The sequence below is a fragment of the Terrapene carolina genome, unplaced genomic scaffold (genome assembly GCF_002925995.2).
Source record: "Terrapene carolina triunguis isolate 2854851 unplaced genomic scaffold, T_m_triunguis-2.0 Scaffold89, whole genome shotgun sequence".
NCBI classification, from domain to species: domain Eukaryota; kingdom Metazoa; phylum Chordata; order Testudines; family Emydidae; genus Terrapene; species Terrapene triunguis.
Window position 1 is genome coordinate 29718666 of NW_020664440.1, and position 23308 is coordinate 29741973.

The following is a 23308-nucleotide window of genomic DNA, read 5'->3' on the forward strand; positions in this document are numbered from 1 at the left end:
CAAAAAAAAAAAAAAAAAAGCCGCGATCGCGATCTAAAAAAAGACGCGATCGCGATCTGCGGCGGCAATTCGGCGGGAGGTCCTTCACTCCCAGGCGGAGTGAGGGACCGTCTGCCGAATTGCCGCAGAATACCTGGAACTGCCGCCCCTGTCCGGAACGGCCGCCCCAAGCACCTGCTTGAGAAGCTGGTGCCTGGAGCCGGCCCTGGGGGGGACTGTGTCTGCACGTTACTCTGCTCCAGCCTCGGAACCCAGGAGTCTTGACTCTAAACCCCTTCTCCCTCGCCCTGCCTTAACCCACTTAGACCCCACTCTGTGCTGGGAATAGAAATCCCAGAGTGCTGACTCCCATTCCCCCACTCTAACCCACTAGACCCCACTCCCCTCCCAGAGCTGGACATAGAACCCAGGAGTCCTGACTCCTCAATGGCAGGAGAGACAATCTGATAGAAAGAGAGATAGAGACCCCAGACATGTTATAATGGTTAGTTTCATTCTCCGCCCGCCCTTCCTGTTTAGCTGTGACAATGGAACAGTCCCAAGAGAATCCCCCTCCTCCCAGCCCACGGCAAAATTATGAAAGAGATTTACAACTCAGCACGGAGCAACCCATTCTGATTGGCTGCTGATGACATCATTCCTGGGACCCCAGGAGTGGGATCTCTGTGGATGAGCCCAGCTGGGTAGTGCACAGTGGGTCTGGCCCTGCATCTCTAGGGAGCACCCCCCCACACACACACACACTGCTGGGGCAGCCCAGACACTCAACCACACAGACCCAGCACTGGGCTATAGGGTTGGGGGATCAGCCTGGCCCAGGGTGAGGCTGCGTGTTTGATTGTACATGATACACACTCACGTTTACATGCACACCTGCCCGGCACACATGCACACAACTCATGCCCACACACCCACGTGCTTCAATGCACATACACCCTACACAAATATACACACATATTAGGGAAATCATTCTAACGCTAGGGGTAGCTCTGGAATAGGCTTCCAGGGGGTAAGATCAGTGGCAGGGATTCCACCCCTTTCCCCTTCCCATCCAAGCAATAGGCCCCATTCTGATCTCCCTCCACCCAGGGACATGATTCTGGAGTCCTTGCAGCACTTCTAGATTTGCGCCTAACCACGGGATCTGGTCTTGGCTCTTTGAACCCAGCAAGGCATCCCAGCGGGCATATATAGTGCCTGGTTCGATGCTTTCCTCTTTGAAATCCCCGAGGAGCCAGAGCTAGGAAAGCCCATTTAGCTCATGGGCATGACAGGACTGTGCTCAACCCTGGTGACTCATAACTTTGGAAAGGCCCCATGGGAGGGTGCACTGGCTCCCACGCCAGCGCCAGCAGCAGGAGGAACGAGGATGCAAGGCAAGCAGTCCTGCAGCGTGACTGTTTCTGAATGAGGGATTCAAAGAGCCAGAGCCCCCCAATGCTGCTGCATGTCAGCTCTACCAACGGGGCTAGTCCAGGTGGGCCAGGCTGTTGGGTTCAATACGGGAGCAGTTCTGGCTCCATGCTGGGTGCTGTCCCAGACAGATCGGAGCGGCAGGCAGGAGGTCCACCCTAGGGATTTGTGGGATGGGTCCAGAATAGTCTACCACACACACACACATGTGTGTACATACGTATGTACGTATAAATCAGTAGGCAATGAAGGAACACTACCTCGGGCTCTAGTTCCCATTGACTCCAGTGGAGCTGTGGATAATTTACACCAGCTGGAGATCTGGGCTCTGATGTTGTGGTGCCTGAGTCACCCCCACCCCATGACCTCACCAACGAATGGGCAGGGACCTGGAGCTGTTGGCTCCAGTTCAAGAAGTTTCTCGTTGAGCCAGTTCCAGGCTGGGCATGTCCCTGCTCAGCTGTGTGTGTCACCCAGTGAGTAACATTCTATGCGGTCACCGGCCACACCTGTGTCAAAGTCCCCTCCCGAGATGCCGGTGAGAGGGAACCCACAGCATTCAAAACAAAGGCACTGAGATGCAAAGACAAAGCTGCCTGTACCAACCCTCCGGAGCATGGTCGGGGGCGGGGGAGCGTGGTACGGTGTTGGTGTGAAAGGCAGCGTGGTCTGCAGGGCTTGGGATCTGTTGGTCGTGTACAGTGGGTGTGGCTTGCATGGATTTGGGATTCAGTGGATGTGGAAAATGAGCATGATGTATTATCATGTGTTAATTCATTAACACATCTGTCACACATCTGCACTCTTACATGCTTAACACATACAGACAAAGATGCACACATACATATCCTGTGCATGCATGCATGACCCCATGCTTGCCCCATGCACACGTGTGCATGCATGCAGACATGTGAATTCCCAGGCATATACATGTCTGTTGACACATGACACCACATGCACACACACCCGCTTGACATTTCTCCGCACTTCTCACCACATGTACATTAAATACTTTCACTTGTCCAAACACACAGATTCCACCCATTCCTGTGCCTGGATTCACCTTCCCCCCCACCTCTGCCTGTCCACACACACAGAAACATGCTCTCACATACCAGGTTCAGATGTGGGCAAAGCACAGAGAGCTCTTCTGGCAGAAGGCACCAGATGTGTGAGCATTGGAGACACGCCGGGGCTCACACACTAGGCCCACTGCACCCCACACTCCCATTCAGCACGGCGGGGTGGCGAGGGAGATTTGTTTTGAACCAATGGCTGCGAAGGGTTCAATACAAGAGCCAGGTCCAAAGCTGGGCTGGGTTTGGGGGGATATGACCCTGTTCTGTTTAATTTCTTGCTCACTTGATTCCTACCGTTCTTGGGAACCCCAGATATAAACAGCTCCTCCTGCTGCACTAATGCGTAGAGGGGATGGACAGACAGAGGGTTCCTAGCAGTGGAGGGACAGAGACACAGACATTATGCTAATTTAGTGATTCCCTCCCAGGATCTCAAAGCACTTTGCAAAATTCATGTAAGCCACCCCGCCCACACACACTTTGTAATGCAGCCTTTAGAGCACAGAACTCCTGAGTTCTCCTCCCAGCCCTGCTGCAGACACCCAGCATAACATTGAGCACAAGGCCCTTCCCTCCCACATTGCCTCAGTTTCCCCAGCTGTAAATCAGAGTGAGGGAGGGAGAGTGACAGTTATAAGATTGAAATAAAATGTGTTGCAATGGGAAGCGCTGCAGTAAGGAAAAAGGTGGTGGTGAGGGGGGTGGACAGATAGATACCTGGATAGATGTATATGGGGTGGATGGCTAGCTGGATGTGTGCAGGAATGGATGGCTAGCTGGATAATAGGATGTGTATGGACATTGATAGGTAGATAAATAGATGTGTGGGGGATGGATGCATGGAGATCTGGTTAGATGGATGTGCATGGGGATGAATGGATAAATAGATCGACTTGGATGGATGGATGGATCTAGGGGACCTATGGGGTTAGGTAGATTGGTTGCTGTCTATGGGAGTGGACGGATGGATCTAGGTCTCTACGGGGTTAGGTAGATCGGTCACTCTCTATTGGGGTGGATGGATCTGGGTCTCTATGGGGTTAGGTAGATCGGTCGCTCTCCGTGGGGGTGGATGGATCTGGGTCTCTATGGGGGTGGATGGATCTGGGTCTCTATGGGGTAGGTAGATCGGTCACTCTCCATGGGGGTGGATGGATCTGGAACTCAATGGGGTTAGGTAGATCGGTCCGTGTGTTTCTCCAGCGCCTTTCCCCGTGGACAGACAAACACACAGATAGGGCCAAGGGGGACTCCTTCCTTCCTTTCACAATGAAGCCAGCTTGGGTCACGTGCCCCTGTGCCTCACCATCCCGGAGATCCGGGCTCGCTCTCATTGGCTACAGATGATGTCACCCCCCCATAGCCCCTCCTCCTCCTACTCTTCCTGCTCACCCCCATCAAAGCAAGGCTTCAACACCAGATAGTGGTGGGGGTGGGGGGAGTAAATAGACAACTCGGGGGGTGGAACCTGCCTGGGCATTGGGGGGACGCAGGGGCTGGCTTCCAAGGACCCCCCTAACCCTCTACTCACATGGGCATGAGCCACAGCGTAGAGATCTGATGCAGGTAAGAGGGTGGGTGGGTATCCTGTACCCCCTCACCCCTGGGGACATGGGGGGCTCTGATTGGCACTCAGTGGTGCTAGGGGCTTGGCACGGGGGCTGCCTCTCCCTGGGGGATTTGTTTTGGGAAGGGGAACGTTCTGGGCAAAGGGGGGGCAAACATCTGGCTAGCTCAAGGGGGCCGGGGTGCGAACATGCGGGGGAACGGCGCAGCGCTTTGTGGACAAGGGTGCAAAGATTTGGAGGTAGGGGTAGAGGCGTGTGTGTGTGTGTGTGGAGAGAGAGAGAGAGAGAGGAGACATCCCCGAAAGTGGTGACCCCCCAGCGTAGGGGTTCCTAGCATGGTAGCAGCTTGGGGGTGTATTGTAAAACAGCTGGTGGGGGGGGGCGTCGGGCGCTAATGAAGGAAGCTGGGGCAGGGGACTGGTTGGAACCAGGGAAGGGTTAAGCTGTCAAAGGTGGTGACTGGCAGCCAGAATGGCGGGGGGGTGAGGGTAGGGGGATCCTGGTGTCTAAACGGGGGGGACACGGGGAGGAGGGGTGCGGGAGCGGGGACACCCAGCAGAGCGTGTGGTGGCTGGCAGCACAGCTTATTACGGCAGAGCTTTGGGGCGCGTGGGAGGGGAAGGCTGGAGCCGTGATCATGGGTGACAGACGGGCTCCCACTGTGGGCAGGGAATGCCAGGCGGGAGGAGGATAGAGAACCGTGATGCCAGGACAGGAGGTGATGCCAGGTTGGAGGGATGATGCCATGTTGGGGAGACGGGGGGCAATGCCAGGCTGGACAGGTGATGCCATGTTGGAGAGATGGGGGCAATGCCAGGCTGGAGGGGGGGATGCCATGTTGGAGAGATGGGGGGCAATGCCAGGCTGGAGGGGGTGATGCCATGTTGGAGAGAAGGGCGGCAATGCCAGGCTGGAGGGGACCAGAGGCAAAGCAAGATTGCAGGAGTGGGTGGCTGCAATGTCAGACTGCGGGGTGGGGGATGGATGTGGGGTGATGGCAGGCTGGGGGGGGACCATGGCAGACTGGGGAGATGGGGAGCAATGCCAGGCTGGGGGGATGGGTGGCAATGCCAGACTGGGGGTGCAGGACAAGTGCGATGTCAGGCCTTGGAGGGGGCTGAGTGGGATCCTGCAGCTGCAGGTGGTAACTGGGTTCATGGCTCAGCGCCATGGTGGGAGTGGGGGTATTGTCAGTCTGGCCGGCTGTGACCTTACCCTTACAGGGAGCTGGGAGGCCTGTGGGACCTTGTGCCCACTCTGTGCTCAGCGCTGCAGTGACACAAGGGGTTATTTTTGGGTTGTGATACCATATTCAGGGGCTCAGGAGGGAAGTTACTGGTGGCACTCCTGGGGTTGGCCAATGAGCTCCTGGTCTTTACACCCCCACCCCCACATAGCCGTGTACATGAGCATGAAAATGACTGCTGGAGGAACATGCATGATTGCACTCACCTATGCTGTGACACACACACACACACAGACGCACACGCCCATGCTCAGGTATACAAAAATAGACACCCACCATAACCTGCAAAGCTTGCACAAACACACACAAAACACGCAAAGTTTGCACACACACCCTCACCAACCACAACACATGCTTACCACAACACACCCTCCACAACAAGCCAAAGCTTGCAAAGTGCACGCACCCACCAGAACACACATTCACCACATCATGCACAAGTGCACAAACACAGACTCGCACAGCTCAGCATGCCAAAGCTTGCACACAGATGCATCCTAGCATTGGTGCATGCTCGGACCACAGCACGCAGAAAAAGTGCACATGCAACATACAAAAGCTTGCATAGGTACATATCCCACAGTGTACATTCCCTCCCCCCCCATGATGTGCCCATGCAACCCGCTCAGCATGCGTATACACACACATGCCTGTCCTGACACACACAGACACCCAACCAGCTCATGCTCCTGTTAATTACCCCCAACCTCTCCATCAGAGGCAGGCAGCTGCCCACCAAAGAGCCACATGCTCCCAGCACTGGGATTATTTCTCAGCTTGGAATGGGGCAAAATGTGGGAGAGGGTACACCCACCCTATGTGGGATGGGGGCTGTAGCTCTACTATGGGTGTGTGTGCAGGGAGATAGGAGGGGAGGGCTGGGGGTAAGCGAGTAGGAGGAGTGGCATGGGGACAGGAGCTGGAGGGGGGTCTAGGGCCAGGAGGAGATTGTAGCAGGAAGGTGGGGTGGGGGGGCAGAGGGGCAGGAGGAGCTGCGCAGCATTGCCCCTGTCCCTTCCACTACCCCCAGCTAGAAAAGCAGACTGGTCCCTAGCCAATCAGAATTTCTGCAGGTGGAAGAACAGCCCTCTCCCCAACCAGTCAGAATCCACAGGGAATCTTTACTGCTGATTGGCTGGCAACGGGTATCACATACTGGGAGATGGGGTGGCCAAGGATACAGCCCCCTGTCCCCAAGAGCTGGGGATGCTTTGGTTCATGGGATTAGGGCTGCCCTCTGCTGACAGAGGTGGGGACAGCTGTCTGAACAGTCCCCTGCCCTCCCACTTCACTCTGCCCAGCACAGCACTTCTGGGGCCAGCTGGTGAGCTCACCCCCGGGTGGTAACCTGAGGAAGCACGAGCCCCTGTCGGGCGCTGCCAGCCCCTGAGCTCAGCTGGGTATTTTTAGAAGTGCCGTGATTTTGCTTTTCAGGGAGGGACTAAACATGTTGCCCCAGGGACCTGGACTCACCAGCTAAAGAGCAGAGCATGTGGGCATGCATTGGGGTGAGCGTGCACCAGTATGAGTGTGCACTGGTGTGTGCATGGGTGTGCACTGGGATGAACGTGCACCAGTTTGTGTGCTCTGATGTAAGTGTGCCTATGCATGCACTGAGGTGGGTGTGCACCAGTATGAGTATGTGCCCTGATGAAGTGTGCCCTGGTGTGAGCAGGCACTGATGTGAGCACACATGTCCATGAGTACAAATGTGAGTGTGCATGGGGGTGAGTGCTGGGGGTGTATGTGAGTTTGACTTCACATAGGCGTGTGCGTGCATGGAGATGAGTGTGCATACAAATGTGCAACTGTGCGCGTGTGTGTGTCTGAGTGCGTGTGCTGGAGAGCGTGTGTGAGCGTGCATCTGTGTATGCGTGTGGCTGAGTGTGCAGGAGTGTGTGAGCCCATAGGCCTATGTATAGCTACGACTGTGCATGGCTTTCCTCTTACGTGGATGCACATGGGTGTCCTTAAGAGTAGCTCAGCCCAGGCCCTGCAGCCCTCGATAGCCCCTGGTCTGTTGGGGAAGGAGCCCAGGCTAGAAGGGCACAGACACTCCTCTCTAGTGAGGGGGAACCCCCCCCCCAGTTCTGTCCCTCACATTCCCCCCACTGCCAGAGGCGCTGATGGGAGTAGCCGGCCCTGTCACCCCGCTTCAGAGCAGAGCTGCTGTCCCGGGGGAGCATGGGGAGCGAGTGCTCTGGGGCTGGCCAGATGGGGGACAGAGTCACAGGGGAATGCTGACACAAGGCAGGGGGTTGTGGGGAAAGCAGAGACCATTACAGGTGTGGGGGGGCTGGAGAGGGAGTCAGAATGGAAGGGGGGAAGGGGCATGGACCCTCACTGGGAGACAAAGAGAGGAGTGGGGGGAGGTCAGAGTCGCTCTAGGGACAGGGGCTGTGTGAGGATGGGGGGATGGAGTGCTGGTGTTGGGGTAGGCTGGGTTGGGGGGCACAGAGTGTAATTTCCCACATGATTCCTTCATGGCCCCAGTGGGATACGCTTTCCCCCAGGAGCCCTGCACCTTGGCCACGTGGGTGATGTGGGGCTGCTGGTAGCCGGAGCCCCCCAAGGCATAGGGGAGGGGGGGTTTAAATCTCTGCCGGCGCAGAGAAGGGTGACGAATTGGCCTCTTTGAAGCTTACTCAGCCTCAGGGGAGCATGGGGTGCTTGGAACTGATAAGGCACCAAAATGGGGGAGGGGGGGAATCTGCAACCAGGAGCTTGGATCAGGAGGGCCTGCCCAGAGCACCCCCCAACCCATCTGCTCTTCCCCACCCCAGTTGCTATGGTTTATATAGGGACCCCCTTCCCAGCAGGCACTTGAGGGGGAGGGAAGGGGACTATTTAACTGCAAAGCCAATAGGGAGCCAGGACTCTAGTGCTCCACCCCCTGACCCTGGCTGCAGTGACTGGACCTCACCTGAAATATCAGAGCCAGAGTGTGAAGGGTTAAAAAACTTTTGGAAGGGTGTGAAATGAGTTTGCCGGGTCTCAGCCCTGGTGCCCATAGCATGGGGGGGGGTGCGCAGGAAGGCACAGCTTGGCTGGGATGTGGGGAGGATCGCTGGTGGGACCACCCCTCTGTGCCCCTTTAGTATCCCACACACCCCTGACCCTCTTTCCCCCCTCTCTGCAGGTCACCCTTCCCAATGCCTCCCTCACCCCTGGAAGACCGCCTCTCTGTCCTCCAGCGCCCCAAGACCTTGGCTTTGCGCCTCAATCACAGCTTCCCTGCCGACAAGCAGCTCCTGTCGCCCCGGGCGCGGAGACCCCCGAGCCACCCACCCCCTAAGGACCGAACCGGGGCTGCCCCACCCTATCAGGAGTCCCAGGCCTGCCTCCCACCCCCCCACTCCCACACCATCGACATCAAGCTGACGGTGGGGGCTGGGCAGAGCCGGGCGCGCGATCGTAACCTCTCCCTGCAGCTCGACCTCCAGCAGGGCAGAAGCAGGTCCTGTGGGGAGCCGGAGCTCAAGGTGCTGCTGCCTCAAGCCAAGCTCAAGAAGCGCTGCTTTAAGGAAAACTCACGGCCGGCTGGGGGGGACACCCCGTCACCTGCTTCCTCCTGCCTCTCCAGCCCCAGAGCGGGCACCATGCACCCCTTGAAAGGCGGCTGCCGGGGCTGCTGGCGCTTGATGCGCTGCGACGACACCAGCCCCAAGCCGGGGCTGCGCTCCCTGGGGTGCCTGTCGTGCCGCTCCAGTCTGGCCTCCCTCAGCTGCTCCCCGCCCTCGGTCAAGAAGCTGGGGTGCTTGCCCTGCACCCCGTCAGCCCTCAAGTCCCTGGCCTGCCTGGCATGCAACCCCTCAGTCAAGTCGGTCAGTTCCTCCTGCAGCTTCTGCAGCAGCGACCCCATCGTGGCCTACGACCCCCCAGCCAGGGGCTCGCCCCCCTCCAGCTACGATGAGGATGACTACAGCGTGCGCACCATCTGGCCCGAGGAGCTGGCCAAGAAGATGAGCCATTCCCGCACCCAGCAGCAGGGGGCACCGCTGATCCTGGATTGCCGCAACCTGATGCAGTACACCAAGAGCCAGCTGCAGGGCGCCATGCACTTCAGTGTTTCGGATGCGGCCGGCAGGCGGCGCCTCCAGCAGGGCAAACTGGCCGTGCTGGACTTCATGGCCTCCAAGGACCCCCACGACTCCCTGCAGCGCCTCTGGCCCAAGGAGCAGCAGAACGGCTGCTGTGCCGCAGTGGGGGAGACCCCTGCCCCTCCGGCCCCTCCTGAGCCCCCCAAAACCCTGCCCGCCCAGAACTTCCACCTGGTGCTGGACTCGCTCAATAAGGAGGTGCAGGGCAGGAGAGGTAGGTGGGCATGTGGTGACAGTGGTGCCAAGGGGGCGGGAGGTGGCAGGCTGTGGTGGGCATGGCACCCCACCCTCTGGCAGGCTGCAGGGGGTTGGATGGGGGGAGGATGGACAGAGGGGGGATGCACAGAGGGGAGAAGAGAGAACCTGTCTTCTCAAGCATGCCTGTCCTGGCTAAGACCTGACAGGGCTTCTCACAGAGATTCCTAGGGCTGGGGAGAGATTTCCCCCCCAGCCAAGACCCCTTGCAGTGCACTCCTCATCCCCAGGACTCACCCCTCCCAGTGCACCCTCCCCTCTCCCAGGCTTGACCCCCAGACCTCTTGCAGTCCCAGACCCTCCAGCTCCTGCACAGTGCGCCCTGCCTTCCCTTCCCGCCCCCCAGCCTTGTACTGCCCCTCCCATGGCCTCCCCTCATCCCCTAGCGCAGGACCCTCTGACCTCATCCCAGCAGGATCCATAGGGAACAGATGGTGGAGTTAAGGGGTGGGGGGGGTTAGTGCAGCTGTCCCAGGCTCCCCCCATCCCCCACCTGCTCTGAGCCTGTTGAGCGGGATTGATCTCAGCCCAGCTGGTGACATGACATCACTCCCCTCACTGCCCCTCCCCCATTCCCTGCTGGGGCACTGACAGCCATTGGACAAAACTGTGACCCCCGTTTGTGATGGGAGCCAGGCACTGGGCTGCTACCATCCCCCAGCTCCCCTAGTTCCATTGGCCCTTCCCCCAGATCCCCCCTCCCATACATGTCTCTGCCCCCAGCATCTCCCTTCCCTGTCCCTTCCCCCCTCCCTCTACCCCAGCTTGGGCCCACAGAGAGACTCCACCACATTTTATCCAGCTGGCCTTAGGGCGCTGGCTGCACTCCCAGCCCAGCCCAACAGTGCTCGCAGGCTGCAGAGTCAAGGTGGGTGTGGGGGGGTGCCAGCCCTGGGGGAGGGCAGTCAACAGAACAGGGAAATGGTGACATTTTCTATATCCCCTTGTGCAGCTCAGAATTTGGAGTGAAGGGTTGAAGGGAGAAGATCAGAGATTGGGGGTTAGTCTGGGTGGGGGTAGGTCAGGGCTTGAAGGTCAGTGTTCGGGGTATTTGGGGTCAAAGGTCAGGGACTGGGGTGCATGGTGTGCTTGGGGTGAGGGTTCAGGGCTGGGGGGACTGAGGCGCTGAAGGTCGGGGTGGAGGAGGTTTGCAATCCGGCTGGGTTGAAGGTTCCAGGGCTGTAATTTGAGCTGAGTTATGAGGCAGGGCTGGAGTTTGGAGGCTCAGGCCAAGGGGCCCCCCTGAGTTTGGGGGATTCATAAACTGCGGAGCTGTCGGGCTGGGAGGGTCTGGGGTGAGTTTCTAGTCTGGGGTTCAGGGCAGAGTAGGAGGGGCTGAGTTTCAGGAGTTCTCAAGGGATGGTTTAAGCTGGGGAAGGCTGAGTGTGGATGGTTAGAGTGGGGAGTCAGGCAGAGAGAATCTGGATTTGGGGCCTCAGGCCAGAGGGGTTCTGAGTTTGGTAATTCACAGGCTAGGGGGCTCTGAATTTGGGCCAGTCTGAATTTGGGGCATCAGTTGGGAAGTTTCTGAGATTGGGGGTTCACAGGCTGAGGGTTTGAGTTCGGGGGATTCAGGCCAGGGGCAGCTGAGTGTGGGGGTTCAGAGGCCAGAGGTTTGAGTTTTGGGGATTCAGGCCAGGGGCAGCTGAGTGTGGGGGGTCAGAGGCCAGGGGTTTGAGTTTGGGGGATTCAGGCCGGGGGCAGGTCTGAGTTTAGGGGGCTCAGGACAGGCACAGTACTGAGTGTGGGTCCATGTGCCCCCTGTGATGTTGAGCCGTTGCCTGCAGGGAGTGTGGCGGTGCCGCCGTCAGAGCCTCTGGAGGAAGCTGGGGGGGTCCTGGAGGGGGTGGACGGGGACCCTGGGGGGCCACCCCTCACCCCCGACCTGGAGAGTGCCGAGCTGAGCCCCATCCTGCCCTTCCTGTTCCTGGGCAACGAGCGCGACGCGCAGGACCTGGAGCAGATGCTGAGCCTCAACGTGGGCCATGTGCTGAACGTCACCACCCACCTGCCCCTCTACCACGCCCAGAGTGGGCACCTGCGCTACAAGCGCCTACCCGCCACCGACAACAGCCGCCAGGACCTGCGCCAATACTTTGAGGAGGCCTTCGAGTTCATCGGTATGGGGGGCAGCTCGGGAGCGGGGCTGGGGTGGTGTCCCCAGGAGTAGAGGGGGTTGGGGACAGGAGCTGCACCCACCCTGAACACTGCACCCCTCCAACCTGAGGAGATGGGCCAGCGAGGTGGGGGATAGCTCAGTGGTTTGAGCATTGGCCTGCTAAACCCAGGGTTGTGAGTTCAATCCTTGAGGGGACCACTTAGGGCTCTGGGGCAAAATCAGTACTTGGTCCTGCTAGTGAAGGCAGGGGGCTGGACTTGATGACCTTTCAGGGTCCCTTCCAGCTCTATGAGATAGGTATATCTCCATATATTTTATATTTATTTATATTTAATGCAGGGGATTGGGTAGAGGGTTGAGGGTATGCAGGGGGTTAGGGGTGCTGGGCATAGTGGGGGTGCAGGGGATTGGGTAGCAGGGGCTTGGGGGTGCTGGACATAGTGGGGGGTTCAGGGGATTGGGTAGCAGGGTTGGGGTATGCAGGTGTTGGGGCAGGGGGTGCTGGGCATAGTGGGGGGTGCAGAGGATTGGGTAGCAGGGTTGGGGTATGCAGGGCATAGTGGGGGGTTCAGAGGATTGAGCAGCATTTTGGGGGTGCTGGGCATAGTGGGGGTGCAGGGGATTTGGGAAGCAGAGTTGGGGGTGCAGTGGGCTGGGGGTGCAGGGCAGAGTTGGGGTTCAGGGGATTGGGTAGGGGGTTGGAGGTGCAGGGGACTGGGTAGAGGATTGGGATATGCAGGGGGCTGGGGGTTCAGGGGATTGGGTAGAAGGTTGGGGGTATGTAGGTGGTTGGGGGTGCAGGGGATTGGGGTGCTGGGCATAGTGGGGGTGCAGGGGATTGGGTAGAGGGTTGGGGTGTAGTGGGCTGGGGGTACTGGGCACAGTGGGGGGTTCAGGGGATTGGGTAGAAGGTTGGGGGTATGCAGGGGGTTGGGGTGCTGGGCAGAGTCGAGGGTGCAGGGGATTGGGTAGAGGGTTGGGGTATGCAGGGGGTTGGAGGTGCTGGGCATAGTGGGGGTGCAGGGGATTGGGTAGAGGGTTGGGGTATGCAGGGGGTTGAGGGTGCAAAGGATAGGGTAGCTGGGCTGGTGGTGCTGGGGATAATGGGGGCTGGAGGGGGTTTGGTGCAGGGCTGGACCGGTAAGAGGTGCTGACCCCCCATCTCTCCCCTTCCCCCAGAGGAGGCACACCAGGGGGGGAAGGGTGTGCTGATCCACTGCCAGGCGGGTGTCTCACGCTCAGCCACCATAGTCATCGCCTACCTGATGAAGCACACGCTGATGACCATGAGTGACGCCTACAAGTACGTCAAAGGCAAACGCCCCATCATCTCGCCCAACCTCAACTTCATGGGGCAGCTGCTGGAGTTCGAGACGGATCTCAACGCAGGGGTCACACCCCGCATCCTCACCCCCAAGCTCAAGCTCACTGGGGTGGAGACCGAGGTGTGAGGGGGGCCTGGGCTGGGCCAGGCCACCCATCTCAGGGCGGGGAGGGGAGGGAAGGGGAGTGTGTGCAATAACTGGACGGACAGACAGGCTTCCAACAGGCCAGGTCTGGGGGCCAGATACCAGGGCACCAATGCCCAACCTGCCCACTTGTGCCCCATGTGCCGCCAGGTGCCCGTTGATAGAGGGCTGAGGAGAGGGGCCAGTTTTTACCCCAGTTTTTAATCCCTGCGTGTGCGTGCGGTGGGAAGGGCTGTTGCCTGCTATTTATTGGGGTGTGTGTGTATATTTTTGGGGTCCCCGTGGCCTGTTGCTCCCTTGGCCTCTCCGCTCTGGGTGCTGCTTTGCTGAAGTCCACTGCGGAGAAGGGGGGCCCTACAGGGATTTGGGAGGGACACAGGCCAACTCCCCCCCCCCCCAAAAAACAAACAAAAAACTAGCAGATTTTTTTGGAAACTCAGGACGATCACAGACTTTCTTCCAGACTGATTCACAGCGCCAACATGGATGGAGTTTTGGGGGCCCCCATAGCCTCCCCACCCTATATTCTTTGGACTCTGCTGCTCCATACCTGACCGTCAACCTGTTATACTGACTGATGTCTTAAAATGACAGTAGCACCTTTCATGTGTACATGGAGGGGGAGGGGATTACATTGGACGGGGAGGTCTCCTCTCCCAGCGCCCAGTGTAGGAGAGATACCCCCACACACACTCCCTCCAGGGCAATACAATTTAGTAAATCAGAATAGTCTTCCATTAGGGGATATTTATTTTTAAAGACTTGGGGAGGGGCTCCAAAGTGGGGGGTGCCTCCTTTGCTTTTGTACCATGCTGGTCCATTTCATGAGGCTGCTGGTTACTGTCTCTTTAAGATGCCCTCCTCTGGGGGGAGGGTGAGATTTGGGGGGGGCTGGGGAGAATTATGGGGAGGGGGGGTTTCTTATTTATCTGAGATGTAATAGGAGTTTTTGGCTTTTAACCCTTTCTTCTCCCTCCTCCCCCAAATGGGGGGGCCTCTACAGTTAATGGTCACACAAAATCCAGGGGAGGGGGAATTTCTCTTCCCCCCATTTTAATGTCTTCCAGCCCCTCCCCCTTCTTTCCAGTGCTAAGTTTGGCTCCCCCCCACCATGGAGGGTGAAAATATGAGGGCTGGGTGGGAGTATGGAGGAGCCAAAAATGAAGGGATGGGGACAGTTTCTGTTGGGGGGTGACAGCAAAGAGGGACCCCTCCCCCTGCACAGAAAGAGGCACTGCCCACATTCCCCTCCTCCCCCGCCATATGCACACTCATCCACACCCCCCTCTCAGGCAGCCCTGCACACATACTGCCCACAGCCCCTGTGACCCAGGCACACCCCACAGGAGCCCCCATACATGCATGCCCCCCCCAGCCATGGACATGTGCCCCCTTGTGCCCTCATGAGTTCCCAGGTGCCCCAACACCCCAGCTGGAGCTTCAACCACAGGGAGGGACCCATGGGGTCCAGCTCTTAAAGCTGGAGCCTTTCTGCTGGCTGAGCTGTAAGGCCCAGCTGTTAGCTAAGGCTGCAGCGGGGGCTAGTCAGGGCCCAGCCCCCACTGGAGGAAGGCAGAGCCCCACCCGGGGCAAGAGTGGGTCAGACATGTAGGGGCAGCCATGCAAGTGCATGAACCCACTCACCAAAGCCCCCCTACGCACTCACCTGCCCCACCCCCATTACACACATATTCACAAGCCCCCCTCTTCCCCCCGCAGACACCGCCCTCCCCATTCACGCAATCCCATCCTGACACAATCACACCCCTGTCTGCCCCAGAGCCAGTCATGCAACCCCCCTGCCCTGCACCGGCAGCTGGCTAGGGGGCGCTGCACAGCCAGGGGTTAGCGAGCGTGCAGCAATCCCTGCCCCCTCCTCCCCCGGGATGGAGGCTCGTATCGGGCTCCCCCCTTTTCACCATGGATCTCAGAGCTTTGTATTTAAAGAGGCTCTCCCACCCCCAGGCGTAGGAGCTTGGAGTGGGGGGGCGACTCTGCTGTTTCTCTTTGGAATTTGTCTTCATTATTTATTGAGGCCAGGAATAATTTATTAAATGTGGATTCATTTTTGTAACAAGGCTGCCATGTGCTCCATTGGGGGGTGGGAGGGATTTGGGAGGGGACGGGGAGATCTGCGATGTGGGGGGGCCTGGAATGGAGGCACCCCCTGGTCACCCCTGTCCTGCAGCACAACCTCACCTGGAGGGATGGGAGCCCCCCCCCCCCGACACTTCTGCAAACCAGGGTTGAAGGGGCCAGCCCCCACGAGTGCAGGACGTGCCCTGTGTGGGGCTGCGCTAAAGCTCAGCCAGGGGGCGGGCAATTCGGCTGCTAAATGGCTGTTGGCGAGATAGACCCCCCTCCTTTGGCCATGGGAGCCCCCAGCTGGGCTCCAGCCTGGAGGAGAGGTGGGACAGGCCAAGCGGCCTCCAAACAAGGAGAGCGCCAAGCCTGCCTAACACCCACTGACCCCAGCCTAGTGCCCCCCACCTCACCATTCCACCCCCTCCCGAGTCCTGCCCCCATCACCTCCCCACCCCCAAGACAGCCTCTGCCCACCCCCATCCTGCTCTGGCCCCAAGCCTTCCCGGTGATGACCCGGCTGGAATGAAGGGGCTTGCAGCCACTGGGATGGTGCATGAGCCGGGCCGGAATCCAGCTCCCCCAGGGGGCAGCAAACAACCCGCAGCACCCGGGACGGTGAGGGCTCCTCCCTGCTCCAGGAGAGGGGCTGGAGACGAGCGCAGGATGCGGGGTCAGGGCACCCCAAGGATTAAATGCCACTCGACTTCATCAAAAATAATTTATTGCTCCTGGCTCTATTTACATTCTGTGGGGGTGCCCTCATGTGGCTGCTCTGGGTAATTGCAGGGGGCATTCATCCCACCTCTGCCTAGGCAAGGGTGGAGTGGGAGAGATGGGAGCTTGCTGCCCCCTGCAGTTGGGGCTATAATGCAGCTTAGGGAGGGCCAGTTGGCACTGTGCCCCAGCGCTCCCTGCCCCCACTGGCAGGGGGCACAAGGACAGGTATTTAGAGGGGAACAGTGCCAGGGGGCAAGGAGGCGCTGGATCCCCCCAGGCATGGAGGGAGAATGCTGGACAAAGGAGGCAGAGATCAAAGGCCATTTCCATAGCGTGGGGGACACCTATAGTGGGGAGAGTTGGGGGTGTGTCTCAGTATCCCTGTATGGCTGGGTCGATCGGGAACGTCCTACCTCACCCCCCAAGATGTTCCTGCCCCCCCGCAGGTCACCCCCAGCAGTATGTGGGCAGCCTCCCCTGTGGTGCCCTGTGCTGGGTTGGAGCAGGGACAGGTCCCCAGGTCCCCGTTCCCCCTTCAGCCTCACTCCTTCCCCTGTAGCGCCCCATGCTGGGGTGGAGCAGGGACAGGTCCCCATTCTCCCCTCAGCCTCACTCCTTTCCCTGCAGCGCCCCGTGCTAGGGCGGAGCGGGGGCAGATCCCTGGGTCGCTATTCCCTCTTCAGCGCCCCATGCTGGGGTGGAGTGGGGACAGGTCCCTATTCCCCCCTCAGCCTCACTCCTTCCCCTGCAGCGCCCAGTGCTAGGGTGGAGCAGGGGCAGGTCCCTGGGTCGCTATTCCCCCTTCAACGCCCCATGCTGGGGTGGAGCGGGGACGGGTCCCCGGGTCTCCCACACTTCACGAATGGCCCGGCGCACCCCCCGAGGCAGGTGCAGGGTCTCGGCATGGCACTGGCGGATGTGGCGCATGACGGTGCCTAATCGAATAGGCAGCAGTGAGTACTCGCAGACCATGCACACCATGGTGCCAGCACCGGCATCGTAGTCCATCAGGAAGTCGGCACGCCATGCCGGGTCAAAGGGCTTGGCCTGGGGTGGGGAGGGTGCTGGTGGGGCCTTGCCTCGCGCCTGCCAGCTCTGCAGGGTGCAGCGGACGGTGCTGGGGCTCAGGCGGAGGCGCCGGGTGATGCCATGGTGAGAGTAGCCCTTGCGGCGGAGGCGGGGGACACCTGGGTCCAGATCCTGGCTGGGCAGCGCAGAGATGGGGCAGTTGCCAACTGCAGAGAGGGCAAAGGGTTAATGCGGAGAACCAGCAGCCAGCACTGAAAAGCAGCTAACTCTGGGGTGGGGGCTGTTTATACAGGCACCCGTCACCAGGCACTGAGATGCAGCTGCCTCTGGGGTGGGGCGTATGGGGGCTGTTAATATAGGGATCCCATGTCCAGCAGTAAGATGCAGCTGCCTCTGGGGTGGACTCTAGTGGGCCACTAGGGACCCTCCCCACTAACCCACCTTGCCACACTCACCTGGGTTCCCTGCGCCCCGTCTCACGGTCCCTGCTTTGCCCAGCTGCTTCTGTCTCTTCCCCAGTGCCTGGGTTTTGCCCCTGTCCCCTGGGCTCTTCCGTTCCTGGATGCTTGGATTCTTCCTTATTTCTCTCCCTCCAGAAGCTGCAGGCAGAGAGGGGTCAGCGAGGGGGGGGATCGCTGTGCCTCCTCTCCCCTCACCACCCACCATGGGTGTCATCCCCAGCTCTCCCAAGGCATGTAGGTTGGGAAGGGAGTGTCTGCCCCTTGTCTCCCCCCGGGTCAGGATGGAGTCACCAGTGGGTGGGAACTCAGCTGGCCCCCAGCCAAGGGGAACCAGCAAGGGGCAGCATCTGGGGCTGGGAGCTAGCTGAGATCCTGGAGGCTGATCTGTGGGGGCTGGGATGCAGCTGGGACCCTGGAGGGATAGGACAACGGGGGCGGAGGGAGGGGGGGCGGGGAGAGGCGTTCCTTCTGCTCTGCTCTGGGGGAAATGGGGGTGGCTGCAGGGGACGCCCTCTTTCCTACAGCGCCCTCACCTGACTGGGGTCTGCAGTACAGCCTGAGCGTGAATCCGGCTGGGAAAGAACCGTCAGTGAAGAGGCGGATTTCGGGGGGCGCTGAGCTGGGGGCAGCCTCCTCTGAGGGGGACGTTGTCCCTGTGGGGAGAGACACAGCAGTAAGGGTGGGGTAGGGACTGAGAAAGAACCAAGGTCCTGGCTCCCAGCTCCCCTGCTCTAACCCACAGACCCCACTCCCCTCCCCGGGAATTGAACCCAGGAATCCTGCTCCCTCTCCCCTCCACCCCTACCACTCACCTGGACTCACGGTGCCCCTGTCCCGTCCCTCACTCAGCTGCTTGCTCCTCCGCTCCCTGGCTGGTAGCGCCATGCCCTCCACAGGCCCCACGCTCTGTCGTCTCCTCTGGCCCCGCGGGCGCTGCCCAGGCTCCGGGGCCCTAGCATCTGCGATGAGACACCTGGTGTCACAAGAGGAAGCCCCGAAACAAAGAGGATGGGCACCCACATGGCTGAGCATGGTCCCTGACCCCCAGCACCCGCCCAGGCCTGGCACTCACCTGGGCGGGGGGCAGGGCGCCCTCTGGGCTGCCCACGTTTCCGGGTCACCGTCTGCTCCTCTGGGTCAATTAGAACCTCGATCTCGGCCGGTTCCCTGGCCCCATGGTACTGACCTAGAGGGGGAGTGAAATTCTGGGATGGCTGCATCACCCCCCGCCCTGCTGGTGCCCTTCAATTCCAACCCATAGCCCTGCTGCTCCCTCCCCTGCCACAGCTCTCCTGGTGCCCCTTGCTCCTGGTCTGCAGCTGCCTGCTACCCCAGCCCTGTGCTCCTCCCCATCCCCGCTCTGCTGATGCCCCTCAGTGCCGACCCACAGCTCACCTGCTACCCCAGCCCTGGGCCCCCCTGATGCAGGAGGGGCTGGGGAACATACCTGGGGTGCAGGGTGGGGGTGCCCCTTCGGGCAGGTTGCCCCCCTGGCTCCAGGCCTCCAGAATGTTGCGCTTCTCCTCCGGGCTGAGGCTCAGCGAGTGGGCGTGGTGCTGCAGAACATGCTCCCGGACAGCACTCGGCCCACAGGTACCCAGGAAGGTGCCACAGACCATGCACACGGCCCCGCCGCGCCCTGGGCAGTCTCCCACTAAGTACTCCTGCTGCCAGGCCCTACCAGGCCCTGCCTCTGCTGGTGCTCCCCCTAGCCAGAAAGACAAAATGTGCTCAGGGGAGCGAGAACCCAGGAGTCCTTGGCACCCAGCCCCCTTAGCTCTCACCACTAGACCCCGCTCCCCTCCCAGAGCAGGGGCTAGAACCCAGAATCCTGACTGGAAAGTCCATACCTCTGTCTAGAGGCTCCTTGTCAGCCTCCTCCAGCTTGACCCCGGTGGCGAGGCCACCCACGGGGGCACAGAGCTGGGCACAGGCTGCAATTGGCACTGGTTCCTCTGCCTCGCACTTCAGCGAGACGGCGATGTACTCCAGCCGGGGCACCTCTGCCTTCACCTCCATGGCTGGGCCTGGGCAGAGCTAGGCACAATGGGGGCAGGGGGTTAGTCAGGGCACTCAGGAGGCCCCGCCCCACTCTAACCGCTAGACCCCACTTCCCTCCCAGACCTAGGGAGAGAATCCAGGAGCTCTGAGCCCCTCCCTCCCTAGGCGCTGGCTGACCTTGGGCAGAGTTCCCCCACCTTGCTGTCTCTTTCACAACCCCCAACCTCAAGGCCGCCCCCACCCCCTTCTTATCTCCAGCCACTCAGGCCTAGCAACAGCCCCTTTGTGCTCTTCTGTGGGAGGCAGAGTCCCAGCTATGGGACAATCCCATCCCCAGTCAGGCCACTGTGGCAGGGAACCCCAAAAAGGACCCAGTGTCTTGCCCCTCTCAGGCCAGGGGCCTGGATCCACTCCCTTTCTACCCTGGGAAATACATCCCTCTCCCCCCCCCAATCCCTGTGAGCCTCCTCCCAGTCCCCCCACATCTGCTCACTGACCCCTGAACTAGGGGTGCTGGAACAATTTGTATAGTAGGGGTGCTGAGAGACATTGAACCAAATTGTAAACCCTATGGAAATTTCTTCAAGCGCCCCCCACTCCAGCACCTAAGCCCTCAACACTTCATTCCCAACCCTCTTTCCCCACTGACCCTGGAAACCTTCCCTTCTTTCCAGACCCCCATAACCCTGGGCATTCCCTCCAAAGCCCCTGCCTTTTCAATTCCCCTGCTCTTGGGAGTGCCCCCCACCCCCAGGAACTGTTGGCCCCAATGACAGTTGGAGCCTTCCCTTCCCAAGTGTCCACCCCCCCTTGACCCTGGGATCACCTCCAGATTCCCTCCTTCCCAGCCTCTCCAGTGACCCTGGGAGCCCAGTTGCTCAGTTGTCCCTTCGTCCCCTTCTGCTGGCTGCCCCACATGGGATGGTTGCAGGGCCATCTGGCAGCAGGAAAAAGGAAGGGGGAGGGTCACTCCCACTGGAGCCTGTGTGGGTGCTTTAAGGCACCAGCTACAGGGGGGTTGAAGAGGCAGTGATCCTCTCCCAGAGCCAGGAAGGGAACCCAGGAGTCCTGACTCACTGGCTGAAAGATTCCAAGATGGACTCGCCAGATTGCAAAAGATCCCAAAGTGATTTATAACCAATGCACCAGGTACCAAGATGCAGCCACCTCCGGGGGTGGGGGGGCAGGGCACAGAGTCTGATTAATAACCAGACATCCTTTGCTATGGAAGAGGGGCCCTCAGAACAGCAGACCAAGCTGCACCCCACCCTGCAGGAATAGAGAACCCACCAATCCTTCTATGGGTCTGGCCTCCTGCCCCCAATCCATGCACAATGACACCCCCTACTGCATCCCAGCCCTCTTCAGTAATCCACTCTCTCCTCCAGCATAACCTAGTCCCCACCTGGACCCCATTCTTCCCATGAGAGTCTGCTCAGTCCCCTAATTCTCCTCCCACAGGGCCACCCCACTGGATCCCAATGACCCCATGCTAAACCTGTGCAACTCTTCCCATATTGGATCCCACCCCCCCGAGTGACCCGCACCATCCACTGGATCCTGATGTCAGCATCTTCTTCCTCCCCAGTGGGACCCACACCCCCACATGATCCCAGCCCCTCTTTCCTCCCCAGTGTGACCTGTGCCTTCCACTGGATCCCCGCATGTGACCCATTCATTCCACTGGATCCCAGACCCTCCCCCCATGTGACCCATTCATTCCACTGGATCCCAGACCCTCCCCCCATGTGACCCATTCATTCCACTGGATCCCAGACCCTACTTCTTCCCCAGTGTGACCCACACACCCACTGGATCCTAGCTATAGGTGCTGGAAGTAGGGGTGCTGGGTAGCATCCCATGGCTTGAAGTGGTTTCCATCATATATGGGGTTTATAGTTTGATTCAATGGCTCTCAGCACCCCCACTATAAAATTATTCCACCACCTCTGATCCCAGCCCCTCCTTCCTCCCCAGTGTGACCCACACCCCCGCTTGATCCCAGCCCCACAGCACCCCCATTAGATCCCAGCGCCACCCGCACCCCCACTAGATCCCAGCCCCTCCCCCAGCCTCTCCGCTGGATCCCAGCCCCCTCCCCCAGCCTCCCCGCTGGATCCCAGCCCCCTCCCACCACCGGATCCCAGCCCCTCCCCCCGCTGCCGGATCCATCCTGGCGACCCCTCCCCATTCACCGGCTCGCGCTGCTGCTCCCGGGCCCGGCACCATAGAGTTTCGCGGAGGGAGCGGCACCACCCACCTCCCATCCAGCCCCCACAACCTCCCTCTCTATGGTCTCATTGTCCCGGCTCTCTTAGCTTGGGGCTCCCTCCATTGCGCACAGCCAATCGTGAGAAGCCCGCCGTCCTAAGCTCCGCCTCCTTCAGCGCCGGCCAATCAGTGCGTGGATAAGGGAAGGAGTAGGAGGAGCCTAGGGGAGAGGCTGGGCCAGGCGCCACCTACCGGCCGAGAGGGGGATTGCAGGATGTGGGAGGGGAGGGGCGGGGCGGGGATTGTAGGGGCTGAGCCGCGCTCTGTGGGGACAGGGATGGGGACTGGTCTATAGGGGGGCATTCTATAGGGGCAGGCAGAGGCCCACCCCCGGGACAGGGAAGGGAAAGGGCTGAGCCCAGCCTCACGGACATAGGGAGAGGGAGGGAATTCTGTAGGAGCTGAGTCCCGTTCCCTGGGCATAGGAAGGGGATTCTATAGGGGAGGGGATAGTATAGCGGCTGAGCCCCGCCCCCGGGGGACAGGAAAAAGGAGAGGGAATTCTATAAGGGATGGGGATTCCATAGGGTCTGAGCCCCACCCCCTGGACACGAGGGGGGGGGGCGATTTATATGTGCTGGGCTTTGCTCCCCGAGCACAGCGAAGGGGAATTCTTCAGGGACTGAATCGTGCCCCTCAGGAACGAGGAGGGGGAGGGGATTTTATAAGGGTCGGGATTCCATGGGGCAGAACCCCACCCCCAGGACACGTATGGGGGATTCTGTAGTGGATGGGGGTTGGAGCAGTGAGACAGTGTGGGGATGGCACTGGGGATGCCCGTGGAGTGGGAGACAACGTGGGGGGGCAGAGGTTTCGCCCAGGCACAGGGATCGGTCTCCTCAGTGCGGGGGCGCTCTGTGCTGCATGGGGTATAGTCGCTCCCAACACCCCGCTTCGATCGGGGTAACGGGGGCCTGCAGGGAGCGCACCGCTCTGTGTTAGAACTGGGCGGTGCATTGCTGGGGAGTAGCAGAGACCTGGGGCAGTTCAGTGTATCGCAAACGCCCCCTTATAGCCCAGCTCCCCCACTCCCTCCTGGGTTGGGGACTCAGAGTCGCGGGGTGTGTGTGAGAGAACTGGGGCTGCTAATAACCATCGGAGCCCCCTTATATCCCAGCCCTCTACCCCATATATCCCCGTATCCCAGTCCCCGCCTTGAGTCCTCGCTCCCCTCTCTAGGGCTGGGGAGGAGACTCAGAGTCGGGGGGGGGGCGGATGAGACCCGGGGGGTGCCCCCATCTCCTCCCCCCCACGCTGCAGAAATAGAGCGCGGCCCCTTTAAATTTACCCAGGAGCCCTTAAAGGAGCCCCAGGGGCCCCAGGCAGGAATCCCCACCCCGGCCGGAGCAGCCTGGCTCGGCCGCAGCCGCCGTACGGAGCCCGGGAGTCCCCTCCCCGCGCGGGCAGGGCTCTGCGGCTGCCCCGAGCCTGCCCCGCGGCCCCGGCGCGGATGGACAGGCGGCCGGAGGGGGGCGGGTGCTGACGGTCGCACGGA

General features: G+C 60.2%; 2 protein-coding genes across 2 annotated transcripts; one reads left to right on the forward strand and one right to left on the reverse strand.

The window, feature by feature from the left end:
* Positions 1-3973: 3973 nt before the first annotated feature.
* On the forward strand, positions 3974-13297 carry LOC112109686 (dual specificity protein phosphatase 10-like). Its single transcript, XM_026650390.1, has 4 exons — positions 3974-4058; positions 8446-9620; positions 11449-11781; positions 12960-13297. The coding sequence occupies exons 2-4, from the start codon at positions 8459-8461 to the stop codon at positions 13229-13231; spliced, it is 1767 nt and encodes a 588-aa protein (XP_026506175.1). The 5' UTR covers positions 3974-4058; positions 8446-8458; the 3' UTR covers positions 13232-13297.
* A 2741-nt stretch (positions 13298-16038) lies between these two features.
* On the reverse strand, positions 16039-21130 carry SPINDOC (spindlin interactor and repressor of chromatin binding). The gene is made up of 8 exons (XM_026650338.2): positions 21090-21130; positions 19392-19578; positions 18989-19249; positions 18614-18727; positions 18354-18500; positions 18075-18194; positions 17536-17679; positions 16039-17286 (listed from the first exon to the last, which is right to left on the reverse strand). Exons 1-8 carry the CDS (start codon positions 21090-21092, stop codon positions 16844-16846), a joined length of 1419 nt encoding a protein of 472 aa, XP_026506123.1. The 5' UTR covers positions 21093-21130; the 3' UTR covers positions 16039-16843.
* Between the last annotated feature and the right edge of the window lie 2178 nt (positions 21131-23308).

Coding starts and splice junctions, on each gene's coding strand:
- LOC112109686 (XM_026650390.1), top strand. CDS start 8,459: ATGCCTCCCTCACCCCTGGAAGACCGCCTCTCTGTCCTCCAGCGCCCC. Junction 9,621..11,448: donor GGAGGTGCAGGGCAGGAGAG/GTAGGTGGGCAT, acceptor CGTTGCCTGCAG/GGAGTGTGGCGGTGCCGCCG. Junction 11,782..12,959: donor GGAGGCCTTCGAGTTCATCG/GTATGGGGGGCA, acceptor CCCTTCCCCCAG/AGGAGGCACACCAGGGGGGG.
- SPINDOC (XM_026650338.2), bottom strand. Junction 18,501..18,613: donor GCGCCCTGCCCCCCGCCCAG/GTGAGTGCCAGG, acceptor GTCTCATCGCAG/ATGCTAGGGCCCCGGAGCCT. Junction 17,680..18,074: donor GTACTGCAGACCCCAGTCAG/GTGAGGGCGCTG, acceptor CTCTGCCTGCAG/CTTCTGGAGGGAGAGAAATA.